The sequence below is a fragment of the Drosophila teissieri genome, chromosome 2L (genome assembly GCF_016746235.2).
Source record: "Drosophila teissieri strain GT53w chromosome 2L, Prin_Dtei_1.1, whole genome shotgun sequence".
Lineage (NCBI taxonomy): Eukaryota > Metazoa > Arthropoda > Insecta > Diptera > Drosophilidae > Drosophila > Drosophila teissieri.
This window is the reverse complement of record NC_053029.1, coordinates 2295247-2323083: the sequence shown is the minus strand read 5'-3', so window position 1 is coordinate 2323083 and position 27837 is coordinate 2295247. Positions and strand designations below refer to the sequence as shown.

The following is a 27837-nucleotide window of genomic DNA, read 5'->3' as shown; positions in this document are numbered from 1 at the left end:
CAGTTAATGGAGAATCTAGTGATTCATAAAATGTGCAAATAGTTTTGCTTTTGCTTAACTGGAAAAGTAAACATAAAATGGCAACCGTGAATCAATCGAAACTGCCCCCAGTGCTATTATTTATCCGGAGTGCCCCACATATGGCATCATCAATTGTTCACCACACTCCGCAGTGCTCCGCAGGGAAATTAATGACCCAAAAAGGCAACCGGACAGCTGAGTTCATCATCCATTTGGTAGTGGGATTCGAAATCGGAATCGCAATAGGAATGGGAATCGTAAACGCTGGTCGGCCAGAACAAGTGCAATGGATTGCGAATAATTTCAAAGCGCTGCCCCGAAACATGGAAAGTGCCTAATGCTAATGCGTGATGATGCCTCCAGCTGTGGTCAGCGATTCGCTGGCAAGGATTGGGAAGAGGAGGCTGCTGCTGCTGCTGCTGGTGGCAATAAATGCGAAAACATGAACTGCACCCGGATCGATTTGTGGCATATGCAAATGCTGTCAAAAACACTCCGATTGCTGGCATATTTCCGACACATTTCGCCTGCCTTCGAAATGGAAAAAAATAGTAGAAAGGGAACGAGGCACGAGTACAAATCAATTGAAAGGAGTGACTTTGGTGGGCAGCATGGAGTTGCTTAGCGTGAGCCCTCAACTGCTGACTTTCTATGCCCCCTATGGCCACAGTCAATGGCGAATGATGACTCTGCTGAATCCCACCGATAGAAAGGTTCTTTTCAAAGTGAGTTCCAGTACCTCCTACTTATATCTATCTACAACTTCCAGCTACTTTTCCAGGTGAAATCGAATGCCTGGCGACACTATACAGTGAATCCGAATACCGGCAGGTTAGAACCTTATTCCTCCAGCGAGGTCATCATAAGTCTGAAGTGCTTCGACTTCCACGAGGACGGGAGCTACAATCATCTCTTCATAATTGTATCCATGTTCGCTCCTCAAGATCATTTAAATGGCCAGACAATCTTGGAAATATTTCGCGGAGCTTCGCGCAGAGACATCTCTTCGAACTGTCTACCAGTTCGACTGGAGGCCCAGCCCTTTCCGTTGGCTATTTCTGGCCTGGATTCCCTTCGTGGTTTTGTCAAAAATGCCGTGGATAAAGAGTTGCAGCTGAGACAGCTCTGTGCCATCTGTGCCAACAGGCTGGAAGTTCCTGTGGGACAGAAGAAGCCAAAGAGAAGCCGTCATCTTTCCAAGCTCGTGATCATGGGCTCATTGACCTTAGTTTTTTTTACAGCCTATATGCAGCGCATGCATATGTTCGAAGCGCTGTGGGACAACTTTTACTCGTATATAGAATTTATAGAATAAGGTTAAGCTACTTACATAGGAAATATATAAAAGATAACCGAAACGTATGTGCATGGTATTCGCGTTATAACCACACTTGCCAACAATTTGTAAGTTAAAAGATAAGTTGGCCATAAACTTACTGGCTATTTGCAGAAGTGAGTGATTGATGGCCTTCACTTGACTCAGGTTAGCCCTATAAAAGCCTGTTGTTCAGTCAAGACATCTAAAAGAAAAGTGCAACTACTCCGTAATGAGCTTGAAGCTTATCCTATCTCTATCAATTGCCGGCCTGGTCTGGTCTGCTGCTCAGATTCCTGGGCCAGAGGAACGGATCGTTGGAGGCTACTACATCCCCATCGAATATGTGCCGTGGCAAGTGTCGGTGCTAAATGAAACAATACATAACTGCGGTGGAGCCATCTACAGTGATCGGGCTATCTTAACTGCCGCTCATTGCGTTGCAAATGGATCTATCATTGCGAAGGATCTATCAGTTCGCGCTGGATCCTCGCATTGGAGCAAAGGTGGTCAGGTGCAGACAGTGCTAAAGGCCATTCCACATCCAAAATACCTGTATTCTAAAGGTTTCTATGATGTTGCTGTGCTGATTTTGGAGGCCCCTCTCCAACTTGGTAGTGCAGTGCAGAAAATTTCTCTAGCTGAAGAAACTCCCACGGATGGAACTGTTGCTTTGGCCTCCGGATGGGGATATACTCAATACAACTCTGGATTCCAATGGCCAATACTGCATGGCGTTCACGTAACCATTATTAATAGAACGGAATGCGAGGAAACTTATAGAGACTTACCAGGCACTTATGAAGTGACTAACGACATGATCTGTGCCGACGGACATGGAGGTGATGCTTGTGCCGATGATTCCGGTGGCCCCTTGGTTGATATGAGGATTAGAAAGCTTGTTGGCATAGTTAGCTGGGGAAAGGATTGTGGTAAATATCCGGGGGTCTATGCAGATGTTGCTTTCTTCCGCAACTGGATCAAACGTACAGTTCAAGAAAATATTTAGAAAACCAAATAAATACCTTTAGTATTGCTAATATGATTATTCGTTTGCCATGGAACTTAAACGTTATTTCTTAATACTATTTTCAGTTATTTTTCTTGAGCTCCCTTGAGTTCTCTTCTATCCATGCCAGGTAGTGGAAGACGTTGGTGTACAGCGAGGGCAGGATGGCATACCCGCAGCCGTGTCCTTGTATCGCGATGCCAACCACTTTGTTGGCCAGGATCAAAGGACCTCCATAGTCGCCGGGGCAAATATCGTTCTCGGCGTAAAAGGCGCAGAGTAGTTCGTTGCCAATGGGTTCGACCAGTTCGTCGACGCACAAGCTCCGGGGTCGGATTTTGGTCACTCCATTCTGCAGTTTTCTGGGCGAAACGTAGGACTCCAGCAGTTTCTCGCCCCATCCCGCATTGCTGGGATATTCGTTTTCAGCCGGTTCCCTGAAGGGCAGTGGAATGTTGGTCACGCGTTCGGAAAGCACTGGCTTTTCTAGCCATAAGAGGGCGATGTCGTTGTTCCACTCCTTGTAGTTTTCATGAGCCACCATCGCAGTCACCTTGATAACTTTACCACCCCTATAGATATCCGGCGTTCCCACACGCACAGTGATCTTCTTCACCGGCTTATTCTTGACGCACTGCGCTGCTGTCAGGATGATTCGACTGTCGATCACAGTGCCGCCGCACTCTTGATACCCATTCACCCACACGGAGGCAATGAAGGTCCAGAAGTCGAACTTTGCCTCTACTCCGTTGTAGATGCCATTGGAGCTTCTTGCAAGTAAGATCAACACCCAACAGAACCCAATCCACATTGCGATTTCATTTTCGATTATGCACCAGCAACTAGGTGATCTTGGCGTATCTGTTTAATCCGCGGATAATTGCTTTGGATTTGCTTCGCTTACTTAGTGCTCATTTTATACACTTGACAGTGTTTTCCACTTTTGACTAGTTCATAGTTTCATGTATCTTACAGTGCAAGTAGAGCAGCTCTGCCAGAACTGAGTACCCCGCATTGTTTAGCGCATAGTTTGAGCCATAACAACGGGGGCATTGTTGCAAGGACCTGCTGCACGGTGCGTCATTGGATCATTTCAAGGACTTCACAAAGGAGCTGCGCTATCCTTTGACTGATGACATTGCTGGGCCTTCAATGGCTGCCAATGGGTCAGACGAGCTGTGGGACAGGTCAGTGCCACTCAATCTTCTGCGGACAATCGCGGGTCAAAGAGGAGGTGGTGGGCGTGGCCATTGGCTAATTGGCGGCCGTAGTTCATTAGTGCGCGAGTCACACGTTGATTAGGCGGTTTGGATTCGGATGCGGTTGCAGTTTGGTGTCGCAGCCATAACAACAATAACAATCCGCTGAAATTGATGGGCTGCAAACAGGATGCAAATGGACGCCACAAAGGTGTCCTTTGACCCGTTGCAATGCCTTTCATTAGGCAGAATGAATTTGATGATGATGGCAGAAGAGACTGTTTGCTTTGCGTTAGGGGTTAGCTCAAAGAGTTAATAATATTTCAAAGTAAAAAGAATAATATTAAACAATTTTAAGAGCATCTGAATGAATCTTTAAGATTTCCAACTGATTTTTGTAAGTGAGAGAACAAAAATTAGTATGGTCCTAATGAATTAACACGCTTGTTAAACCATGGTATCTTTCAGATTCAATTTTCCTGTTTTGAAGTTCTCTTTCCTAGAAATGCAAGCAAGCCGCAGAAAGCGGTGGACATAACTGACAACAATGGTTGCTAATCTCGGCTTAAAACTTAGCACAAAACTCCTGGTGAAAGTGACACCGGACAAACCGAGTGGCAAACGAGCAAAGGCAGTGGACGAGTCCCTGGGGAAAACCTCATTTATCGGAGACAACGGGCAAACAAGATGTGCTGGGCCCATAAATTAGCATCACTTAAGTGGCCGGATGATAGTTCCTCCGAGGGGCGTGTAATCCTTTCAACGATTAATTGCAACCCAGCATCGACGGAGTCCTAGGATCTCGTTGACCCGGGGGGCTGGATATGTGAATATAAATGGCTAAATCAGACTGGGACGCACACAAATGTCATGTGGGACAGCTAATGATATATACAAGTCCCCAAACTCAATCAATTGTGGGGCGGAATGATAATATCAAGCTACACTGAGAAACAGGAAAGACTCTTGATATCTTATTCCCAAGTGACTAAGAATTAATTGGCACTTTCTTATTCTGTAAATCACAGAATAAATCGAAAAAAAAGTAAGACCAGTAGAATGAAAGATCGTTTTAAAGTCGTGTCAGGCAGTTTTGACCTTGATTAACCCCTCTTGCCCTGTTGCCAACTCTTTCGCAAGGCCATAAATCGTTTTTATGGCTTTCCATTACGCTGGGCAACTGCATTACGTATACGTACGTATACGTAATATGCCTGGGGCAGCCTTGCACTGGTAACCCATTTTTATGTACGCAACGTTTTACGTTTTTTTTCGCACTAGGCCACACATTTGTGCAGCCTGTCGCCAATCGGTGACTTATTGCATTTTCCCCCCGCCGAGTCCCGATTTTCCATTGCCTTTTTCCCCCGATTTTTCCCGACGAGCAACGCAGTCAACTGAAAACGCACTGAGCAAATAAACAAAGGAAACGAGGCAAAAGTCTAAAGGAAATGCATTCCGCAAGGTGGGTGGCTGTGGGTGGAAACGAAAGTTGGTTGGATGAGGTGTTTTTCCGGTGGGGGATTCGGGGGGTGTGGGGGAATCTTCATTTGCCTGCCAAAACGGATCTGTGGGCCAAAGTGAGTGTGTTCACCTTGACTCATTCGCGGATTTTTCCTTTTCCTCCATTTGCCTCGGCGGCATCTTTCCCTGATTTTCCATCGCCCTCCGCGCGTTTTTCTCCTTTTCCGTTTGTTTGGCTTTGTTGATGCCGCTTTAACATTTTTAATGAGTTGCAACGCAAAGAAGAAGGGTGCCCTGTCAAAGGATTAAAAAGAAACGGAGGGGGACTTGTAACATTTGGGAAACACAACTTTTACATTTCTTACAGAGTAGAAAAGGGTGAGAGCCGTTTCACAATGGTACAAAACTCATGAACAACTCAGTTTGCGTACGATAAATATATAATATGTAGTTTGAAGATAGAAAGATACAAATAGCAAGATTAAATATATTTATAATAATAAGAAATATAAATCCGGAAAAACAAAGTGGAATGTTTGCTTAATTAAAGCATAAAAAGCATGCGTATAAACACATTAAACGACCAGCATATTTATATATTTATTTGCCAGCCAGCCAACCAAAAAAACAGACATAAAATCGATTGCATGGTATTTCTTTGTGAAAATGATAAAAATGCGCCAATTATTTCGTACGTTTTCGGAAGTGTTAATTCAAACATCACTCTGGCATTTTAAATTCACTCGTTTTTTCTGCCATGTTCAACTAGCGTGTTTGTTTCGTCAATTGGCGGTGAGTGCCAGCGGGAAGCACTGCACTTCGCAGTGATATCGTGTCAGTTGCAATGCAAATTATTGCACTTAAAAGCACTGAAAAAAAACGTGCAGGAAGCGAAAAAAATCACTTCACAGTGGAGTGACTGACGGCGGCGGCTTACGCATCGCTAAATATTAAAGTGGCAATGAATACAGATTGTCTCGTCAAAAGGCCGCAATGCCACTTCCTCTGCGGCGAGCGCAGGACAATGAAACGGGAGACATGTGTGCGTGGCAGGACTCACAGAACTCGCAGGACTCACAGAACTCCCAGGACTCGCAGAAGGATACGGCCCTGCGGAACACTTGAAGAGTGGATTGAGCACCCAATTGAGGGGATAACTTTGATGCCTCAAAGCGATGTGAAGTGTAGTGGAGTGGAGTCCGGGCCAAACTTTCGACCTAAGTGATTCTTAGCCAGTTAATTGGATCAACTATGTTTGTTCAGCTTCCTGCTAGCTCTAATATGGAAATTTATGGGGCCAAAGCTCGGACCTAAGTGGGCGAAAAGTTTAACAGCCAGCAGCTGTTCTCCTCTTCCTCTGCCGCAAGTTGGTTAAACTTCAAGTTCAATGGCCACGTCTGCGTCCAGTTTCAATGGGGGGGTTTCAATGAGCTGCCCAATTAGGCGGGTCCATCTCGAGTCTACTAATCTTAAAATTCCACTCGAATGGCCGTGCAATTCGAAGGCTTTCGTGTCGGGCAGCACTTCACTTCAAGTGGCCAACGGCCTTCAGCAGAGCTTAGACCAAGGCCAAATCAAATATTTGACAGCCGGCCGGGGGCCAAAGTGCAAATGGGAAAAGCTGTCGAAAGGAAAATGTCATGCCTTGAGTGGCGGGCGATTTTCCATTAATTTCGCCAGCGGAAACATACAAATTCAATTGATGAAATTAATGAAAAGTTTATTTCATTTCCTCCTCATTTCTTTGCCTTATGAATTTCTGTTTTGTTGGAAATTTCTGCTAATGGCAGAAACTGGATTTCTGGCTCAATTACAAAAATTATGTTTGTGGAATCGCCGGACTGGCGAGCTAATGACATTTTAATTCGTTTTGTTAGTGACTAATGCTTGTGACTGATGTTTTGCTTAGGGATACATTAATATTAAATGCAAGTCACAAATTTAAGGAAGCAAATAAGGTGGCTACCTATTTAAGTACTACAAACAGGAGCTCAGTTGATACGAGCTGCTGATGTTCGAAATACCCCGATTATACCCATCTATCCCCCAACGAAGCACTTCATTTGGAAATCAAGAGCTCAGCAGTTAAGCAGCTTACGAGGTGCCCTAAGCCATATGGCCAAGGTGTTGGCCATCAGATCATCAGACTGGAGAGAGAGACCGCAACGACAATTACATCTGCGAATGGCCCAGTAAATATCCGGGGCACAATGCGATGGCCATGGGACCGTGTCAAGAGCTAATAAGCAGCCTCTTTCGGATTGGGTTTCGATGTGGATGTGGATGCCTGGAAAGTTCATTAAGCCGGTGTAAGTTAATTAAAACGCAAACAGGCAAATGGTAAATGGCAAATGATCAAAGTGCCAAAGACAGTGGTCCCGAGGGGTAGGAAGGTGGTATGTCGATGGTGTTGTCGGTGGTGTCAGTGGGTCAGGCCCCTGGGTGGGTGGTGCTATAATGGCAAATCACTTTGCACCGCAAACAGAGTCCACTGAACTGGCATTTGAAGCCTCCTCCACACGGGATACAGGCCTTGCCACATCCACTTGCCATGTTAACTGCAACATGTGTCAACTGGGTTTTGCGGGCTTCAAAAAGGGTGGCAAGCTGCGGTTTCGGTTCCCATCCAGCCATTCGATGGCGGGCAGGAGCAGTTCGGGATCCAGAGGATCCCCACCACCACCATCATCATCATCATCATCGACACACACCTCGTTGACTCCGATGCGTGCTGAAATTTATTGGAGCACATCAATTCGAGAACCGCTAACTCCGCGCCGAAACTCGCAAAAGGCACAACAACATGTTAATGGGAGAGAAAGGACGAAAGTCCTGCTATCAGTTGGTTGATAATTGCACAGGCAATTCATCACTTTCTTACAAGCATAAAAATCAAAGTTTGTTCTCTGAAATATGTAGGATTCTTCATGCTTTTCTGAATGCTTAAAATGTTCCATTTCAGCCTTGTACATTTTTCTTATCAAGTGCAAGGCCTTTGGGATCATAACTCATTCTTAACGAAAGCCCATTTGCGGGGCAATTAAGAAACGAAACTATGCAAATTTAGTGTTCGGCGAAAGTTTGTACACTTCCCCAGTGCAGAAAGTGCACCTTTTGTGCGGCATCGTTTTTGGTCACCCACAATTGTTGACTCTTGCATAAATTATAATTATTAAGTGCAGCAGCCACGCCAGCAAGAAAACCCAATTTATTATGCTTTGTTTTCCCTGTTTTCCCTGTTTGCGTTGCCTGTGTTTCTTGTTAGCTTTTCTACCTTCGGCTTGTCGTCAAGAGCACCTATAAAGCCATTTTAGTAAGCCACTTTTTTCGCCCCCAAAACTGTGCTACAGTTTTTGTTGCTTCCGCAGCGATGCGTGCTCCAAAACACAAGTGGCACAAATAAAGCCGCAGGATGTGAACTGTGCAGTAACATTAAACGGTATTTAATTATAAAAACAAATGTAATTGATAAATAGAAACTTTATATACTTAAACATAATATTCATTGTTTAATTTATAAATCGGAATTTATCAAAAAGCTATATAGTTTTACTGAAAGCGAAAACTTCCCTCTCTTAGTTGTCACCTTGCTCTTAGCGTGGGAAATTTGGTGAGTTTGCGTTCAGCTGGAAAACTCTCTTTTGTTACTAGTGTGCGAGTGAAAGTCCGTGTGCGTGTACGTGTGTGCGCAGTGCGTCTGTGTGCGTTGGTGAATCTTTTAGCCGGTTTGTTTATCTTACATTTCAAGCATTTTGGCGAGGTTTTTTTTTATGCGCTTCTTTAGCCGGCATTTATAGCCCATTCAAAAGAGAAACAAAAGGGCGAGTGTTTGTGTGTGTGTGATTTGAGCTGCCAATTGATTGTTTTTGTATAAATTTTAGTGGGCGTGTGTGTGTGTGAGTGGGGCCCTCGAAAGCAGACTACAAATATTTACAAGAGCTTTCATTTGTCTGATTGATTTATTTAAATATTTATGTACTTTCTATTTTTACACAGGGCACTTGTGCGAGCTGATACCGAGGGTTTGTTAACTTGAAAAGTTGAACGATGCTGCTTTTTAGTTTATAGTGCCTGTACTTAGTGGGATTTGAATGCCAAAAATGATGAGTAGTTAGTTAATATTACTGCAATTAATGTGCAACTTTATTGACGACACTTTGCGCTCGGAATGTGCATTCGGTGGGCCATAATTCAATTTATGGCCACTGGCAACCTCATAACCCAGTTTAGAGCCAGGCCGAGATACACTTGGACAGCAAATATAAATATAAATCAACATGTCTAAATGGCCTGGGTGGACTGGGATGGCTGCCAGAGAAAAGCAAGTGGAAAAGTGGAAACTGGTCAGAGAGCCCGGGTGACCGGGCAATGGTCAGCGATAATATCTGGAAACTTTGCCACCACTGCAGCGGTGGGCCAGAAGAGCCACAGAATGTGGCACACATGCTGGGGCAGGTAGCCATAGGTGGTGCGGCAGCCATAGAAGTGGCTCAATGAGACCCACTTGAACCAAAGCCCCAACAAATGCGGCTGCGGGCCAAAGATATTTAGTTATTTAGAAAACCGCAGAGTGCAAAATGCCCGCCGAATGTGCCAATTTCCCACTCCACCCCCCACCCCATTGATGGGAAACAATTAAAAATTCGTGTCAAAATACGAACGCGCGAAGAGGTGGCAAGCATTTTAAATGCATTTCAAGGTTTCTGCACCACACGCAATGTGGCACAGCGATTGCATGTGGCATGCACCCAGCGCCACTAGTCATTTGAAGGGCTGAGTCTCATTTAGCGCAAATTAATTTTAAATTACACATTCGCCGTGGTTTGCCGTCCGTCAGCAAGTGGCGCCCTTTAATTAATTGCATTTGGTCCACCCGAACGTTTTTCTCTACGCCTCCCTTAATTATAATTAACAATTTTGCGTTAAAAAAGGCAACAAAAACTGACCTGGGGTCAAACAACTACAGACGATAAACACAAGCTCGAAAGCCACATTACGTATACGCCATGTATTTTTAAAAATTTTTTAAAAGCGGCAGCCGAAGGGCAAGCAAAGTACAAACAACTGGAAATCTGTTCCACAAATATAATAAAATGTATGGCTTTCAATTACACACGAATTAAACTGATGAATATCGTCGAGAAATATGATTGAGAATGATTGCATGTTAATTTGCAGTACTACACTGATGCAGATAAGTAACAAGTTTGCAGGAAAATTAGTTTTGCCTGCACATAAATGTGAAATTTTAATTAATATCACTCAAAGGATTACCAGCCTGCGACTTGTCCTTCTCACTCTCGATGGCCTGGCATTTTTGAGCTGGTTCTTTTCAATTTTGCGGCACTTGACTTGTCGGTTTATTGACACGCCCCGCACACGTCAATCATTGAATGACAGACAGCCAAACACTCGACTTGGAGAGCAGATTGACAGACGACGTGTATCGAGAAGTCGGTGCTCGGTGCTGAGCTGCATCCTTCAGGTTTTTAGCCAGACATGCAGCTCAAGTGCAACTCACTCCCGATTTCTGACGTCTGCGTTGTCTACGAATATTTTGTGTTCAGTCCAAACATTTGTCAAGCCATTCAGCCAGACATGTGATGTTAATTTTGATGCCTGCCAGTGGTTTTCGATTTGCAAAATTGATTCCATTTCATTTCGGCAGGATGTCGTCTTTTTGTTTCGAGCATAATTCACTGCGAATGTATTGCAAATTAGCCATTAAAAGCTCAACATAACTCATCGACACTCTATAATTAAAGTCATCAGTAATTTAAATGCCAGACAATGACAGATGACAAGGGGTTGGATATAGAATAATTGTTTGTCATCTGCAGGCCAATAACTTTTGGTATAAAACCATTAGCAGAATGGCAATTAGAGTGCAAAATGCGGAAATAGATAATAAATTCGATTCCCATTTAAAAACGGTGAGCCTAAATGGCATTTTTTATAATTATCTAGTCCAAGATAACAACTGGTATCAATAAAGTTTATGATTCGTATAAACATCGAAGTGTCAACTAGCCAGGCGAATGGCGCAAATAAATTCCGCACTAAACTGAAACTGCGGCGCTTTGCTGGCCATTTGTCACATTAAGTATACGCCGTGGTGCCACATAAATTGTCGCAGATAGAGTGTCTGGGTAAACGGATACTTTGTCTTGCTCGCATTTTAATTGAGTACATTATACGAGATGCTGAGAACCTTTTCTGAATATTAAACGCCATTAAGTGTCCCCCAATCGGCCATTTGGCCAGGACTTTCTCCCCACGCCGCTGATTGATTGCCGGCCATTTCGTAATTAGTGACACATTTAACCATTCATTTGGCCATGTTTGCTTGTTTTTTGGCCAGCACATGTTTGCACACACTTATTTGCCTGTTGTTGGCCTCTCTGCACGGCAGCAACAAATTCGGAGTGCAAACAAGCCAAGTTCGAGTGTTCAATTAACAGCAAATTCGAAAATTCAAATTGGCAACTTTTTCCGTAAACTGCAATTTGGGCAAATATTTGCAGCAGGGCCTTTCATTAAGGCCCAATTAAAATGCATGTAATAAACCGCAAGCTGCTTTAATAAACTTTAGCCGAGCCCATGATTTCAAATATCTTGTGTATGCAAGGTATTTACTCGGGCACTCGATCGCCTCTTAATTAAGTTGATGAACGGCTTAGGATTTAAGGTATTTGCACAATTTGATATGTAAAAGTAATTAAGCTGAAAGCCTTGCATGCAAATTCCACAAGTCAGAAATGGGTGATTTTCTTTGGCTATAAAAATGTATGCCTGTTAGGCAGGCATTCATTGTATTGCTTAACCTTAAATGCAACCCCATAAATCATAACACAAATTTAATTATATTTCCTAAATTCAATTTCTGCTGCAGGCTCCCTCGATTCGCGCATAAACTATATTGTAAAATTCGCCATTAATCATCGATGTTCAAACGAAATTGCCTAGAAATCGCCAGCCAAGCCAAACAAGCTCAAACTCTTTGCATAAATCTCGACCAACTTTCGCAGCCGTTTGAAATGAAAAATAAAAAGAAGAGCGGAACTAAAACTGTGCAGAAATTCAACGAAAATGGTGATATTCCACACTTTTCAGCTATTTCTTTTATTATGCCGTAACTAACGAACTCAACAGGAGCGAAATGTGGAACACTATTGGCCAAAAGGAGTCAACCAGCCGGGCTTTGACATCGCTTTCCGTGCTCCATTCGCCGGATCCGGCGAAGCCAGTTAACCGCAATAATTTATGCCTTTGAGCCGTGTTTGAGTCAAAGTCTTTTGTCTGTCTGTGTGTCTGTATGGGTGTGTGTGGGTGTGGGTGTGCATGTGCCTCTGTGTGTGTGGCCACATAATTTTGCCTATTAAAGTGAAACACTAACAGCGCTTATCATTACAGCAGAGCACCGGAAAAACAAGGCAAACAACAGCGAGCTTCTCAGCTGCGTGGCGCATCCTTTCGTCGACGCCATTTTGTTTAGTTTATACCATGCCAGTCTGTGTGTGTGTGTGTGTGTCTATGTGTGTTAGTGTGTGTGTGTGCCTGACAGGGAAGTCCCTGCCTCGCACTTCCTAATGCAAAAAAGCGACTTTTCAGCACAAATTTTTAGCAAAATTAAAATATTTATGTTGCCGACGTGCTTAATGCCCGTGCTGTTTCGCCCCACAACCCATGCACCGCACCGCACCCACTTCCCCCAACTTTACGCCCCCTCCCTTGTTTAGTTTTCGGAGTGTATGGGTTTCCTGGTCGGGACTACGTGCGTCGTCGATGATGAGCAGCGGTTGGTTACCCTATCCCAGAAAGGGTATTGCATTGGCCTGCCACGAGGTGGATGGGAAACTCTAAGGAAAGCTACGTGGAAAAGCTATGGTTCTAGTTGAAATGTAAGCAATAAGTTCAAGCTGAAGTACTGAATTCTTACAAGATATACAGAAATATAAACCTTAAAGGAAAAGTGCAAATATTTGCATAATTTCTGTTTAAAAAACATCAACATTAATGCCCTCCAGCTCATCCAGGGCATTTTCCATTCGATATTCACCATTTAATTATATATTCCTCTTCAGTTTTAATGTTGAGCTCCCACACACAGACACCCACACCCACACACACACACGCCCACGCTCACCCACACTCACGCATCCTGGGGCAAATGCCCTGCATTAACTTCCTTCCTGTCCCGCTCTCTCTCTCCCACTCTCCCTCTCTCTCTCTCCCTCTCACTTTCGGCAAAAGGACGACACTGCCACTTAATGTTCGCGCTTTAGCAATATGAAATGCAGGACGAGGGTGCTCCGTTTTGCCACGGTTTCTGTGGCAAGCTGCAGTTGCTGCCATATTAAAAACAATATATTTGCGTCAACTTTCGCACTGGTCATTTATGGCCCTTCAATGGCCATTAACTATTTACATTTCCGGCTGCACTTTGTGCGAGCGCATGATTTACACATTTGCGGGCATTTTTAAAGTGTCATCAAGAAACTGAAATCGACAAAAAAGTAAATTAAAGCAAACTCCTTAGGCGTTGCTCCACTTACTCTCCAGATACTTATTCCACCGGCTTTCAGTTTTTTTCTTTATCGTTTTAACGCTTGCCCTTTACATTTCCCATTTCCCATTTGCCGTCTGCTCCTTGTTAAAAACGCTCGAAATTTATGACTATTCTGGGACCTGCGGCAGCTTGCGGCTGAAATGCTCTTAGATTTTTCCACTCTGCCTTCTGCGGTTTGCTGCCACTGGGCTCTTTTTGCCATCCATTGTCCTGGATTGTGGTCACAGGGTTTAAAGTTTAAGCAATTGCAGATTTGCCTTTTAATTGTTGCCTCTGTTTTGGTCCACATAGCAGGAAATACATTTGGCAAACTCTCGAGAGTTTGTAATGGAATTGCCAAATGAAAATGGTTTCTTGCCATTGCAAATTGCAAGCTGAAAATGAAGAAATTTTTCTCAAATAGCAAAACAAATTGAAACAAACAAATTACGTCATATTTTCTAGTTTAGTTTGCAAACATATTTTTCGTTTTTGTTTTAACTGAATTGATTGCTTGGTAAATGTTTTACACAACGCATCGAGTGATTTACACCACTCAAAGGTTGCGCCAGTCGAAAGTTTGAGCAAAAAGCGAAAAGCACAGAAAACTAAAAACGAAGTTCTTTCAAAACTCTTCCTTCCAATTTTTCAGTCGACTGCATTTGATTTCATTTCATTTCTCAAACCAGCCACGACAGATGGCAAATAAGTTGCCCATACGCCACGTTGTGCAGAGGAAAAACGCAGAGCGAAGAGCAGCAGGAACCTCAAGAAATTCAATTCCATAACAAATGAAGTGCAAAACAGATGTCCATCTGCTCACAAATGTAAGCTGCGAACTGCCGAATTGGGCAATGAAAATACAAACGGAAATTAAGTCGACTGCCAGCTGATAATAGCTCAAATATTCAATGTGATTTTTTGACCTCTTGCTATCTTTCTGCTCTATTTCTATTTCTTCTTTTTTTTTGTTTTGTTTTTGAGCTGTCCAGTAACTTAAATTTAAACAACTAAAAGCCTGTGTCGAAATGAACAACAAAGCTGCTGCAGCAGCGACTCGCAGAGAAGCAAACTAAAACCCACAAAAACCAAAACCCAATGTGGATGATGGAGAGTGTTTGTGTCGATGAGACTGCGGCCGCGTCTCGCACAAATATTGACACATGTGCGGGGGCGGTTTCAGCGGCAATATACCCATAGCCACGCCCATCCCCATGCCCATCCTGATCCCCATCCTGATCCACAGCCCGAGAACACCACAAAAACCCAACCTGTCCCGGCCATTAGATGATTTATAGGTCAGAGATGCCAAACCGATGCCGAAAACAAAAGGAAAACAAAAGCGAAACCGAAATGAAATGAAATCGAGGTCCGGCAACTGCAACAGCGATTGACAGGAACTGCAGCCAAAAGTACCAAGGCACTGAGAGAAAAGTATGCCAGAACAGAGAGAGTATAATAAAACCAAATGATCTGAGCCAGTAGATGGTTGCTTGCCATTTTTGATAGATAAAAATCAAGATACATTGCTTCTTGGCACAGTGATATTAATAAGATTTTTTCCCTCTGCATTAGTCGATTCACAAAAGTTGAAACAGACACTTCACGGACGTGGCAACAAAGTGTTTCGCTTCTCTTGCCCCAGCCTTAGTCAGCAGTAATTAACGAAAATGGCTCTAATGAAAAAGGCTCTGGTAAATGTGGATTGCATTGACAGCAGTCAGGTATGGGGGTATATGTGGGTATATAGGGATATATGGGGATATATATATCCGATTCGGCACATGTCGTGCCCGAATTTGACAGAGGGAAAGTGTTAGGTTCCACTGGCATTGTTCTGCGGCGCACTCCTATTGTTGATTAATAATGCAGGCGATGTCGGAACAATGGATTGGATAGATTCGGGTCAGGGTTCGGCCCAGTCTGGTCGCCATAACGCAGCCCTGGGCACTGCCAGTTAAACATCGATGTGACAGGCGATATGTAGGGAACATCGCCATTGTTTTAGCTGAGACTTACACTCATTTTTAAATCCATTAACCTTAAAGTCTTAATCCCAGTGTCATTGAAGCCACAACTATGCGATTAAATAGTTAAAGCAGCAGGCAGTTTGACTTTCAAATACGACAGAGCATTTGAAGGATATTTTATTACAGCTTTCACTTCTGATTTCAAGTGGCAATTTAAATATTCCACAACGATTTACCCAAGGCCTCCAGTCACTTGCAATGTCTTACTGTCCTTTTTTCCACTTACTCCCGTTCACATTCCCTTGACGTCCTCCAGCTCTCCGCAGTTATTAACTATTCATAACTTTTTGAATTCAATTTAAGCAAGTCCTTCTCGTCCTTCCACACCCGGATCCAATCAAGCAATTCCCCCGGCCAACACGCCGATCCCAGAGCAGGTAAACACTTTAAGGTGTCATATGTGGCTAATGTGCTGGCAAAAGTTTATGCGATCAGGACGAAAACGAAACGGAAACCTCGCCCGAATGGCGGTGACCACAGCAGGATATCGCAGGACGTCGCAGGTGTTGGCAGGACATAAATTCAAATTTGTAACACAACTTGTTTCGGACTCTGGCACCGAAGGTGGCGAAGTGCGAGCGGAAAAATTGAAATTAAAAACTTGTGCTGTTCAAGGGTACGACAATAACAAGGCACCCACATCAAGCATTTGTCCTGTCGGCATTTGCCTTTCACTCCATCTCCATTTGTGTGTGTGGATGAGAGTACAAATGTCCTTTGTGCACACATACGTATGTGTATGAGTGTGGATGTGCTGTTGCTGTATGAATATTCGTGTGGCACTCGCTCGTTTATTTGCTCGCATTACAATTACCAAAGGACCAAAAGGACCTCGCCGCCCGTACACGTACGCAATTTGTTTGCACACCTCCACCTCCCAGGGAGCAGGCCACAGGATGTAGGAGCAGGAGCAGGATGCAGGATGCAGGAGCAGGAGCAGGAACAGGACTAGTGTTAGTTTGCCCAGTTACACAAACAAATTAATTTCGGCCAGACATTCGAAATGTTTAGCACATCGGGCAACGTTTGTAATTGAATATCGTTCGGGGACACTAGCAAAATTTCACAGCCCAAAAACACCAGCCAGTGGGTCAAATTATGCAAAACTAATTATGATTATGCGATGAGCATGGCATTGTTGTTGCGATGTCCACCGAAATCGAGGCCAGGATGTCACAATAATGCGTCAAATGACGCGTGCCACTCGCCATTCACTGGAGAATTCCATGACATGGATAAAAATATTCATATATTACGAAAAACACGAAATGACGAGCGTTATTAGAGCCAGCTAATTGGTGATGTTCCAAATTATTGATGACATTGAATGATGATGACTGAGGCCTCAGCATGCAAAAACGAACCTAATCTCTGCCTAATAACGAAAATTGACAGCTTGCATTATGCAAAATGGTTAATAATTTTCCCATTTCTAGTTATGTCGCAAACAATGTTGTACTAATGAACAAAATAAATCCTAAGCTTAGCCTTATATGTTAAGCAGAAATAGTATCATTGCCCTAATTAAATATTTTAATATTTCACATTAAGCAGCAAATATTTGAGTAATTAAAACGCATGCAAACAAACAGCAAATTAACTCATATTAATGCACAAAAAATGAAAAATACGTATTTGCCTTGTTTATTATACTTTATTTATTTGCCAGCGGAAGTTATGGAGCGGCGCCTGTGCGCAGGATGCAGGATATTAAAAGGACACGTACTCATGCATGTAAAGTGCCGACGGTCACATATGTAGGCTGTCCACGTGCTGCATTTCACTCATTTCCCCAAGTTTTTCCTGCAAAATTATGAGCCTGCGAGGGCAATGGCTGGTCAAAAAAAAGAATAAAAGTTCTGTGCTCATTTTTATTTTCGAGGTTTTCACCGCCAACTTCTTTTGTGGGCTGTCAGAACGCTAAGTGTGGAAAGCGCCTTTGTGGGCCACAGAGAGAATTTTAATTAAAACTCCTAATGAATTTTTAACACGATCTCCGGCGCAACTTAAAGAGCAGAAGCCAACCAAAAAAAACAGGAGAAGCCGGAGACAATCCCCGGAGTCAGCGAATTGCCTGTGGTTTCCTTGCTGCGCTTTTTTGTGGCTAAAATGATGACCACAGGAGCAGCGCCAAAAAGTCATCACGTGACCACACAATTGTGTGGTCAACACGTTGACCCTTCGATGCCCCCGATGTCCTTTGGCCCAGAGCCTGATCCCTTCTTCCCTATCATCCCTTTTTGGGATGCTGTGCTAATGACATTTCAACTATTTTAATCTCCTCTCTCACTTGGCATTAATTAAATTGCACTTTCTTTTGGCTGCGGTTTTTCGCATACACGCTGAAGTATTTACAGAAGAAAGAAAGCCCACTTTGCGGCCATAAGTTTGAGGGGAAATCCGCGAGGATAAGCCCAAACAACTTCCGATTAAATTGACAACCCAATTAGCTAAGGAGCCTCCGGGCAGACCATAAATACTTCGAATATCCGGCGAGCAAACAACAGCAGGAGATTGCATAAATCTCCAGTTGGAAGGGATGAACATAAGAAAAATTGGGGCAAGGAAACGATTGCCAGGATAACAAAGCGCCAAGGATGCTGCCTGTCTGCATTAACCCGATGGCTGCTCTTGGCATTATTTAAAATCACAGAGCCTTCAAATTGCATTTTAATAGAATTTATTGCGCCGAACCGATTTCGCCAAACGAGAAAAATACCCAGCGCGGATGCGGAAAAGCACAAAAAAAAATAAGGGAAAAAAATAAAGGGAGACTGCAACACTTGACTTTCCATGTTGTTTGAAGCAATAAAATGCTATTCTCAAGCAGTCGCATTGATATGCCGCCACCGGGGAAAATGGGGGAAAGCGCGGAAAATATACTCGGGACACGATAACAATGCCAGCTCCTCCTCCCAGCTGAGATCCTGAGCTCCTGAGCTCCTCCTGCTAAGGATAAGAACCGGGCTCAGTGCAGCGGAGCGCATCAATTCCGCCATTTCCATTTCCATTTCACCATTCAAAATGCGGCATCCGTTGCCAGGGCGAGAGATGCACAATTGCAACACAAATTATTACTTGGCTTCGTTCCAGAATGCCTTAAATTACAATTTGCGATATATATATGTATATTTATACGTCTTACACAGCAGGTCTCCCAAGGGGAAGACAATGAAAGGCGGGCAGCGGAAGTCGGAAAAACTGCAGCCGCAGGAAGCCATTTAGTTCGGCTTTTCACCCCCAACGGCGTGGCCATAATTCTTTCATAAAAATCAACAGCCAAATGGCAACTGTTGTCTGTCCTGTGCTCGAAAGATAAACTTTGCTTGCCACTTTTGTAAATAATTTATCTGCGCTGGTCACCACTGCGTATGCTTGATAATCGTAATTACTGTAAGAGGCTACCAAGAAAAGCATTTCACTTGGAAATTAATGACTAGAACTCACGGCTGGAAACGTATATATAGAAAGCCAAAAGAGTATGCAAATTTAAATGATATAACCAGAATATTACGTTTCAATTACTATGCCTGACTACGAATAAATCTGTCCTTATAATCATGCTCAAAAATTGTATCAATAAGTAACTCATTCAAAACGAAAGCGTGACAAAACAACCCATTGCTGACAAATAAGCCCTTGCAAAATGACTCTATATAAGTTGACTGAAAGGCATTTGGTTAGCACTCAGTGATCTCTGCGCGGTGAAAGTAGAACCTTATTCCTCGAAATGCTGTTCCAAGGCTTACTCCTGTTAGTTTCCATTGCCCAAATAGCCGCCGACTTCGAGTCCATCGGCATTGGGAAAGCTCCCTGGCAGGCTTCGGTGCAGATAAACGGCAAACATCACTGCGGCGGAGTGATATACAGCGAGTACATCGTCCTGACCATTGCCGAGTGTGTGCGGAAGGCCAGTTTGGAGATCATCACAGTGCGGGTGGGAGCTACAGAGAAATCTTCCGGAGGTGACGTGCAGAAGGTCAAGAAGATGAGGCTGCAAGTTCTGGGCATGCGGCGGAGTGATGTGGCCATACTTCAGCTGAGATACTCGCTGTACTTGGACCAGGATATTCAGGCCATTCCCTTGGCCTCCTTCCCACTATTGCCTGGCACAAATGCCACCGTTACAGGTTGGGGACATGTCTCTGCTCTAAAGCATACCACGGAAGTTCTACTACGGGTCGATGTGAGAAGCCAAAATCGATTGTCCTGCGCGGCGGAACATGCTCTGCATGGCAGACTGGTCAATGTGGACGAGGTGTGCGCAGTTCCTGCGGGAAAAGTGCCCTACGTCTGTCAAGGATTCGTGGGCGCTCCTTTGGTTGCCGATAATACGCTGTATGGCTTGCTTTCCTGGGAAAGTGCCTGTGACGTCATTACGAACTCCAGTTTATATGCCAATATACCTGTGCTCAAAGTGTGGATCGATTCCACTGTCAAGCTTATGAGTATCTTCTAAGCATTCCAATGTAAACACCAACTTTCAAACAGTTCCACAGTTCAAAAATCCCAAGAGAAATATCCAAAAAAATAAGCACAAAAATATTGCAAATTGTTTTCGCTTACCCATAAAATCGCTTTTTATTCGCTGCTCGCACTGCGAAATTGAATTTTAATTCATTTGCATTTTTTCTATGATCTGGCAGAGAGAAAAGCACAGATGAACATTATTAATACGGCCCATAAGCCCAATAAATGCTCATGATTCCCCGCGTTGTTCTCATTTTGCGTACAGCTCTCGCTGGTTGGCTGTGCATTTTTTATGGTTATGAGCCGCATTGTAATGGCCATTAAAATTGGCATTGTTATGACCGTTGTCAGCCATGAGCCACGAGGGGTTTGACCCACAGCGGATGGCAGAGCCACCGAAGCCAGGGATGCAGTTGGTGATCAGGTAATCAGGAGGGGGTTTCAAAACGACCATCTACTTGTAGTGGGTTTTTGCGAGATACAGATACTATATCTGCAAGGTTTACTTATGTACCTGCAAACCAAGTAACAAAATTAAAGTAGTAAGAATTTTGATCTTAGATTGTTACTTTATACTATAAATATTGTATTAATACTATACTTATTTCTCTTCATCGAAGACATAAATATATAGTTTGGATCGGTTTGAAATCGGCTCACTTGCAACCCTGCAACTCAAATCAGCGGGAAGAGCAGCATCTGCATTGTCAGCTTAATAATTACAACACACACACGCGCAGAATGCCTCTCTCACACACACACACACTCACAACACTTACGCACACACTCACACACACTGGCAAACAATGGCCGCTGCATCTGCGTGCAATTTGAACATGGGAAATTCGCTGGCGAAGTGAAAAACTGAAGGGAAAACCTGCTGGAAAACTGGCAGACATTTGCACGTCGTCAGCGTCGACACATTAAAATAAATGAGACTTTTGCCTTTAAGCAGCTGCTCTTGTTGTTGCAGGTGTTGCTGTTGTTGTTGTTGTTGCTGTTGCTGTTGCAGCTGTTGTTGTTGTTGTTGTTGCAGTTGCAATTATTATTGCCGCTGTTGTTGCAGAAGCATTTCCACGTTTTTCCCAACGCCTTGAAAATTACACGCAAATTACAATGCATAACGAAGAAAGCTTTCACCGAGAGGAGCTTCCTTCGCCCTTCGACTTTCGGTTCTTGCCCCACAGCCTCTTTCTGCCACGCCCCCTGACCTCATTCACCCCTGTTTAATGGGCGGGGGAAGGGGTAGGCAGTGGAGAAGAGAAATAAGTTCCTCTGTCTGCTTAATTACATTGTGAAACTCATTGGCAGTCGGTGGGATTCATTGGCAGACAGTGCGATGCGAAGTTTTTGGGCTCCGCATGGAAATTGCACACCTTTTGTTGGCCCACTTTCTTTTGTGGCAATTAAATTGAACTTTTGTCTGCGGCTTTTTGACAGTTGAACGCATTTAACCATTCGACGAGGTGTACAATCGCACAAAGAGTCCTGGAGCTCTGTGTGACGGCTGCGGAAACTAAGTGGTAAATGCGGCTTATTCCCTCAAGAGCTGGAATTTTAATATTAAAGCCATATGGATTTTTCACCTTTATTTGGATTTCAATTTCATATAATTCTGTAATTAAAACGTCGCATGTGCTTGTGCCTAATAGATTTACGTATTTTTCCCCAGCTTCATCAAGCAAAACCGCAACTAATTTAATACAATATTGCAGCTCAACACTAAATCATAATTTAATAAAAAAAAAATGGAAAATTGTTAAAATTAATTACATTTTAGCATATTTATTTTCGAACCGAGGAGTAGCACGATTAAAAAAGGACCTCTGGGAGGACATGGCTTCAGTAGTGCAATATCTGGAACCATCACGTACATCAGGACAACCTTCTGCTTCCTTTTTCCCTTGTGCTAGCTTGTGGAAATTAAAAAAACCCGAAAATGCGCTATAAAAATTCATAGAATACTTTTTGGGGCAGCCCCTATGATCACGTTTTCTTTCTGCTGGGATTTCGCTGAGAGTGTGTGAGTGAGTGTGTGTGTGTGTGAATTTAAATTTTGCCAATTTTTATGCTGTTGTTTTGACCGTTTCCCCATTTCAGTTGACTTGCTTTTGCTGCAGCCAGCGGGAATTTCTGTGGCATCACGCCAACCAACTTTGACGTGATGCCAGTAACACGTATTACGTATACGTATACATATATCTGTGTGCGTGTGTGCGTGTGTGTGTGTGTCTATGGGTATTTGCAATGGTGTGCCTGTCACTTGTTGACGGTGTGAAACTGAGGCCAACAGCGAAAGTCTGTCGCCCCTAAAAGTGGTTTATTGGGTTAACGGTTACGGTTACGGGTCTACGAAATATGGCCATGTATAGAAAGTGGCAAGTCGAAAAGGGTTAAGGTTATATGTATCGGCGCAGGAGTCTGATTTTACAGAGATTTTAAAAGATAAGATGAGTAAAATTTTAAACATTCTAACAGTCAGGTAGCCCATCTATTATATATTCATTACAAAAGTGCAATAAACCCAACGATCTGAGCTCGAAATGGAAATTGAATCATAAATATTTTTATCTGCATCAATTCATCAACACAGTCCGCTAGAAAAAAGCAGTCCCCAAAAACTGCGGGCGTAAAAAATTCCATTTTAATTTTCATGCCCAAGTGACAAACAGTCAATCAAAAAGAGCAGGCTAACTCGGCGGAGGTCGGAGGTCACAGGTCACAGGGAGATGAGCTTCTGGCTGCCATAATTTCACCTCACCTGACACCTTTGTGACCCGTCACCACCCGCTGCTCATCCACGCCCCGTTGATATTTATGGCAGAAATTTAAAATTAATGATGTGTGACGCGAAATTGTCGCGAAAATAAACGGAAAAAACTGAATTAATATTAATAAAAAAGGGAGCTCAGTATAAAGTGCGCTGGCGAAGGCGGAATGTCTAGGAAAATATGACACCAGCCACCAGTCTCTTTTACTTCAAATTATTTAAACCTACAAAATTCTCGAAATTACTATGAATATATAAAATTAAATGGAGAATGAAAAGAAAGACGCCCAGTTGCCAGAGAAATGTCCTTTACAGATCATTCAGCACAAAGACGTTACGTTTATTGGTTGCGATTCAAGCAATCGCGATGTGGAAAAGTGCCGCAGCTGCCTGACGCCCTTTTGCCGTAAACCCTTTAAGATCTACCATAATTCCCGGAACTATTTAGCCTGCGAGGTGCAAAGATCACAGTCCATAAATTCCACGAGGTCTCTGCCAGTGAAATTTTCACTTAACACCGAAAAGGATAACGAGTCCCATGGTAAAAGATGCTTACAATGCGCAGCTCCCAAGTGCAAAACACCCTTTAGGGGTGCCATTCAGTCCAAAAAGCTTAAGAAACATAGGAATTCTATAGATAAGAAATTTGAAGAATACAAAATGCCAGAAATTCGAACTGGGCCTATAAAACAAGCTGTACTAAGGGAAACCAATAAGTACCGAAGGATGCACAACGCCAAACCCCTGAAAATGGATGATAAACTTTCTTTCTATGCACAGCAATGGGCAGATGTAGGTTCAATTATCAATAACAAAGCTTTAGAACTGTGTAACCCAATATATTTAAACTTGATTCCCCCAGCAATTGGCTGATCACAATAAACTGGAAACTCGACCTGCTCCTCTTTATGGCGAGAATATAATGTGTGTCCGTAGATCCACTTTCTCCGTGGAGCAAATACTAAAACTGTGGTACCAAGAAAAGTACAACTACGATTACTTTAAGCCAGGCTTTAATTTGTACACTGGGCATTTCACGCAGTTGGTTTGGAGGCAGACGGAGTTCCTGGGAGTGGGCGTGGCATGCGAGTGGGTTTAAAATCTAAAGTCATACTAACAGAACTCCGAGACTAACTTAATTTTGTATATAGTCATCGCTGCATTTGGATTGTGTGCAATTACGACCCGCCTGGAAATGTTAATGATCACTTTACGGAGAATGTTCTACCTAGAAAACTCCTTCTACTTAAATCGGACTGGGATGCGGAGGAAACTAGAAACACTAGCCATACTAAATAAAACCAAAATACCAGACCTAGTTTACTTATTTATTATACTTTAAATTTTAATCATTGTAATGCAATGCTTATTTCTTGGGCGGCACATTGTCCTTGAACAAACCCACAACATTGCCGGGAGGATTGTAGTTGCAAACCACCCAAGTTCTGTCCGCTCTAATGGAAAACATATATGAATGGGATTAGAATGGGATTAGAATAGAATATATAGAGCATAAGACTCACTTTCGGGCCACACCCGAACCCATTTCCGTCGAGGACTTCCAAACGAGCTGAGTAAAGTGTCCTGCGGTGGGCACGAATTGCGCCTTGTTGAAGTCGTAGCTATTGATTTCCCGATACCACATTTCCACCGGCAGATCCCCGGTCACATCCATGCCGCCAGAGAGGAAAATGTTCTCGCCATACTTGGGATTGGGTCGGTGCGCCATGGTGTTCTGATCCCGCAGATGCTGGAAATTAAGTTCAAATTATTATACAAACTAGGCAACTCTTTCACCAGCCTCATCCTACATTGGCCCATTCCTGAGCCAACTTGTTCAGCTCAGCATTGATGGTCACAGCTGGACAGCCGTGCATTGCCCGATACTTGTTGGTGGTGTTGAAGACCTCCTTCAGGAAGAGCTCGTTGTTGCCCTTGGTGTCCTGACCCCTGGGACCTGGGGTGCGCTCGTGGGTTTTGGGTATGGGCGCTACGGATCTCTTGGCCATATTTTTGTGAGGGGCTGGCTGGCGCCCTGATCCAGTTAACCAAATTTACGTATACTTAATGACTTTTTAAGCTGGCCAGCTTGATCAAGCATTTTTAAGATTGCCAGAAAATGAATTGTATACAAGGCAGTCTATTAAAATTAGCTCTGAGTTCTAAATAACTCGCCCATCAGTCAAGAGTTTGTTTGCAGCCGACAACCCTTTCAAGCCGCCTCATAATCTGGCCTAAACATCGGGATTAGCATTGTGATTGATACCGCAAACACAGGCTGTGGGTGACGGCTTCACATCCATTGACGGGCTTTGGACTGACTGTATCACACATCGTTCTTCTGCAGCTGCCGATGGGATTAACCAACGTGACGTATGAGTGATGCATGTCCCTGGGTTTGGTTATTAATGAGCCGGCGATTCTTTCGCCATATGCTGCCCCATTTGGAGGTACAGGCAAATGAGGCAATTGGAGTGGCATTAATTGCCGGCTGAATCGGGCTGGATAATGTGAGTGTTGTTGGCCCACATGGAGGGCGCTTATCAAACGCCCGCAGCGCAGGCCATCGAAGTGCAAATTTCGATGTCGAAACACTCTGAATATTAAATTATTTAAGCGTGCGTGTGTGTGTGTGTGGGAGGGGGGAGAGAGGGGGCTTCAAGTGTGAATCCCTAATGAGTTGTGCAAATGCAAATCAATGGAGCGACCGGCCGATGTCGCTGCTCCCGGCAGAGATTAAGCCGGTGTTCCGATGTACAGATGTACAGATAGGCGGATACAGGATATAGGATATAGCCGCAGGACGGGCTGACTCGCTGAACTTATCCTGTGGGCCGCAAGGTGGATGAGGGTCGCTTCATATCTCATGTAGCAGGCACTAAATTATGTCCCAACTCATTGATTTATGGGTATTTGTGTACAAGTACTTCGCTACTAGGCCACTGGCTTAAAGCTGGCTGAAATAGTTTACTAAGCTACCACATTAATGTGATGCAGCAATTGCATTAATGGGCAATAAATAATTATTTCAATGTTAAGGCAAGGTTTAATTGAGTTTCAGATAGTTTTAAATGAAAATAATTATTCAATTGATTGCGTTATACTCTACAGACACGTAATTTAAGCCGCTTGCAGAAATTCTGGTAATATTGTAATAAAATTTAAGCCCTTTCGCTGCTTTCAGGTTTCCATGGTTCAGGTTTCCAGCCAGAATCGCGATGCACAGTCGCGTCATCCGCACAATGCACAATTCACATTTTCGGTGGCATCGCAGTTGGAAAATGTGTGGTTGGGTGGTTGGGTGGCTGGGTGGTTGGGTTCAGTGGCTGGACGGCCGAATTGTTTGGGTTGTAAGCTGGCCACAGTCAAAGCGTAGAACGCAAAGCGCACACGTTACTTTGCTGTCGATTTAATTAATTTCGCAAATTTGGTTTCGTTTATTTATGCATTGCTGCTGGTCAAGCGCGGAGGGTACAGTGCGCGCCATACGCAAAATAAATACACTCGCATTCTTATTTCGAGCATACGGGCTCCATTGAGGTGGTATCTGATATATTGTATATGGTATGGTATGTGGTATCTGGTATCTGGGCAAACAGGCTTGCATTTCCATCAACCACACGGCATCCGATGCCGGATGCACTCGATTGCACATACGGATGCTGCCTTTAATTCCGATTCCCATTGATGCGAATTGCCCATGTTTTGGCCACACAAAAAAAGAGTGCAAAAAACACAAGTGCAGTTTTTACAAGTCTAATAAGTTTTACACTTTTTGAAGCCAAACAATCTGATCTGCTGCCAATTAATGTACTTTTGTTTTCACATTTCATTGGAAGCATGCGTATATTAATGTGATCCTTAAGTATTTAAATCGCTTTCAAATGTTATAAACTTCACATCCGTTTACTATCACTTACACTTTTTCAAACCCATTAACAAAGTGCCAAAGGTTAATGAATACCTGTTCCGCTTTTCCACTTACCGCCCACCTGGAATTCAATTAGTCGGCTGCCATTCCAATCGCCTTTGACCCTCGGTAATGTCAATTAGCGATAAAATGCAACAGTAACTGAAAAATCGAGGAAAACAAAGCTCGTTGAGAGCTCCTTGAATCCTTGATCCCCGCGAAGCGCCAGTCAAATGGAAATTTTTCATCTAAACGACATAGAATTTGCTACCAAATCGGTTTATGGCAAAAGCGAAAAGTTTTTCCTGCCAATTTGTTGTTTTTGGGCCAGGATTGGGGATTGGCATCGAGCGACTTAAAACTACAACAACGAACAATTTTTGGGGTTCGTTTTTGCGAGCCACATTCTCATGCACGAGTTTTTGGGCGGACGAAATTTTTGGAAATTGCATTTGCATGTGTGCGACGACAAAGTCTGGCTGGCAGTCATATTTTGCGCCTTTCGGCCATAAAAGCTAAAATGTTTGCGGCCCAAAACGAAGGCAAAAAGCAGGAGGAGGAGCAGAAGGAGCAGGAGCAGCAGGACGAAAAAGTGGATTACTAACGGTGGCCGCCGTCGCCAAACTTCAGGACTCTGCCCCTCAGCTGGCTGCTACTTTAAGCCACCGCTACACTGAAGAGATTTATTAAATGTTTATTTAAATAAAGTGTAAACCCACAGACATCTTTGGAATAGTATCTTTCAACAAAGAAGACTCATGTTTAACCATCATAATACAAGTTGTAATATTTGTTTAAATGGTAAGTCACACACCTGCACCATTTCTCGCAGTGTAGTAAACCTCGATGGGGCACCCTCTGATCCCCTGCAATCCGCTGTCACTGTGCCGCCATCCTTTTCGGCTGAATTCCGGGCACCGAGCACCTGTCTGCGATTTCTGCGCGCCTGTTCGCCATGCCACCTCCTCCGCAGGGGGAGTGAAGAAGGGGCAGCAAAAGCTGGGTGTTGAAAGGGGGAAAGGGGGGGGCGACGCCTCAACTGAGTGCACCCCCCTTTGTCTATTCAATTGAGCGAGTTACAGTGGCACGGAGATCGCCTTA

The 27837-nt window shown here is 43.6% G+C and overlaps 6 protein-coding genes across 7 annotated transcripts; 4 read left to right on the top strand and 2 right to left on the bottom strand.

The window, feature by feature from the left end:
• The first annotated feature begins 527 nt into the window (after nt 1–527).
• Nucleotides 528–1401, top strand: LOC122626296 (vesicle-associated membrane protein-associated protein B). 2 transcript variants are annotated; one of them, XM_043806495.1, is made up of 2 exons: nt 528–734; nt 791–1401. In XM_043806495.1, exons 1-2 carry the CDS (start codon nt 633–635, stop codon nt 1334–1336), a joined length of 648 nt encoding a protein of 215 aa, XP_043662430.1. In that variant the 5' UTR covers nt 528–632; the 3' UTR covers nt 1337–1401. The 2 variants fall into 2 exon arrangements, with proteins under 2 accessions (XP_043662430.1, XP_043662429.1); XM_043806494.1 differs by having other exon boundaries at nt 528–746; nt 803–1401.
• A 133-nt stretch (nt 1402–1534) lies between these two features.
• Nucleotides 1535–2367, top strand: LOC122626292 (trypsin beta). The gene has a single exon (XM_043806488.1). It carries the CDS (start codon nt 1569–1571, stop codon nt 2343–2345), a length of 777 nt encoding a protein of 258 aa, XP_043662423.1. The 5' UTR covers nt 1535–1568; the 3' UTR covers nt 2346–2367.
• On the bottom strand, nt 2359–3172 carry LOC122626293 (hypodermin-B). Its single transcript, XM_043806489.1, has one exon. The coding sequence runs from the start codon at nt 3154–3156 to the stop codon at nt 2428–2430; it is 729 nt and encodes a 242-aa protein (XP_043662424.1). The 5' UTR covers nt 3157–3172; the 3' UTR covers nt 2359–2427.
• Nucleotides 3173–19316: 16144 nt separating this feature from the next.
• Nucleotides 19317–20094, top strand: LOC122626294 (trypsin alpha). Its single transcript, XM_043806490.1, has one exon. It carries the CDS (start codon nt 19317–19319, stop codon nt 20043–20045), a length of 729 nt encoding a protein of 242 aa, XP_043662425.1. The 3' UTR covers nt 20046–20094.
• Nucleotides 20095–23017: 2923 nt separating this feature from the next.
• On the top strand, nt 23018–24153 carry LOC122626290 (cell wall protein PRY3). Its single transcript, XM_043806487.1, has 3 exons — nt 23018–23618; nt 23689–23915; nt 23978–24153. Exons 1-3 carry the CDS (start codon nt 23091–23093, stop codon nt 24123–24125), a joined length of 903 nt encoding a protein of 300 aa, XP_043662422.1. The 5' UTR covers nt 23018–23090; the 3' UTR covers nt 24126–24153.
• Nucleotides 24141–24913, bottom strand: LOC122626299 (Golgi-associated plant pathogenesis-related protein 1). The gene is made up of 3 exons (XM_043806498.1): nt 24638–24913; nt 24350–24576; nt 24141–24280 (listed from the first exon to the last, which is right to left on the bottom strand). The coding sequence occupies exons 1-3, from the start codon at nt 24833–24835 to the stop codon at nt 24193–24195; spliced, it is 513 nt and encodes a 170-aa protein (XP_043662433.1). The 5' UTR covers nt 24836–24913; the 3' UTR covers nt 24141–24192.
• Nucleotides 24914–27837: the final 2924 nt, after the last annotated feature.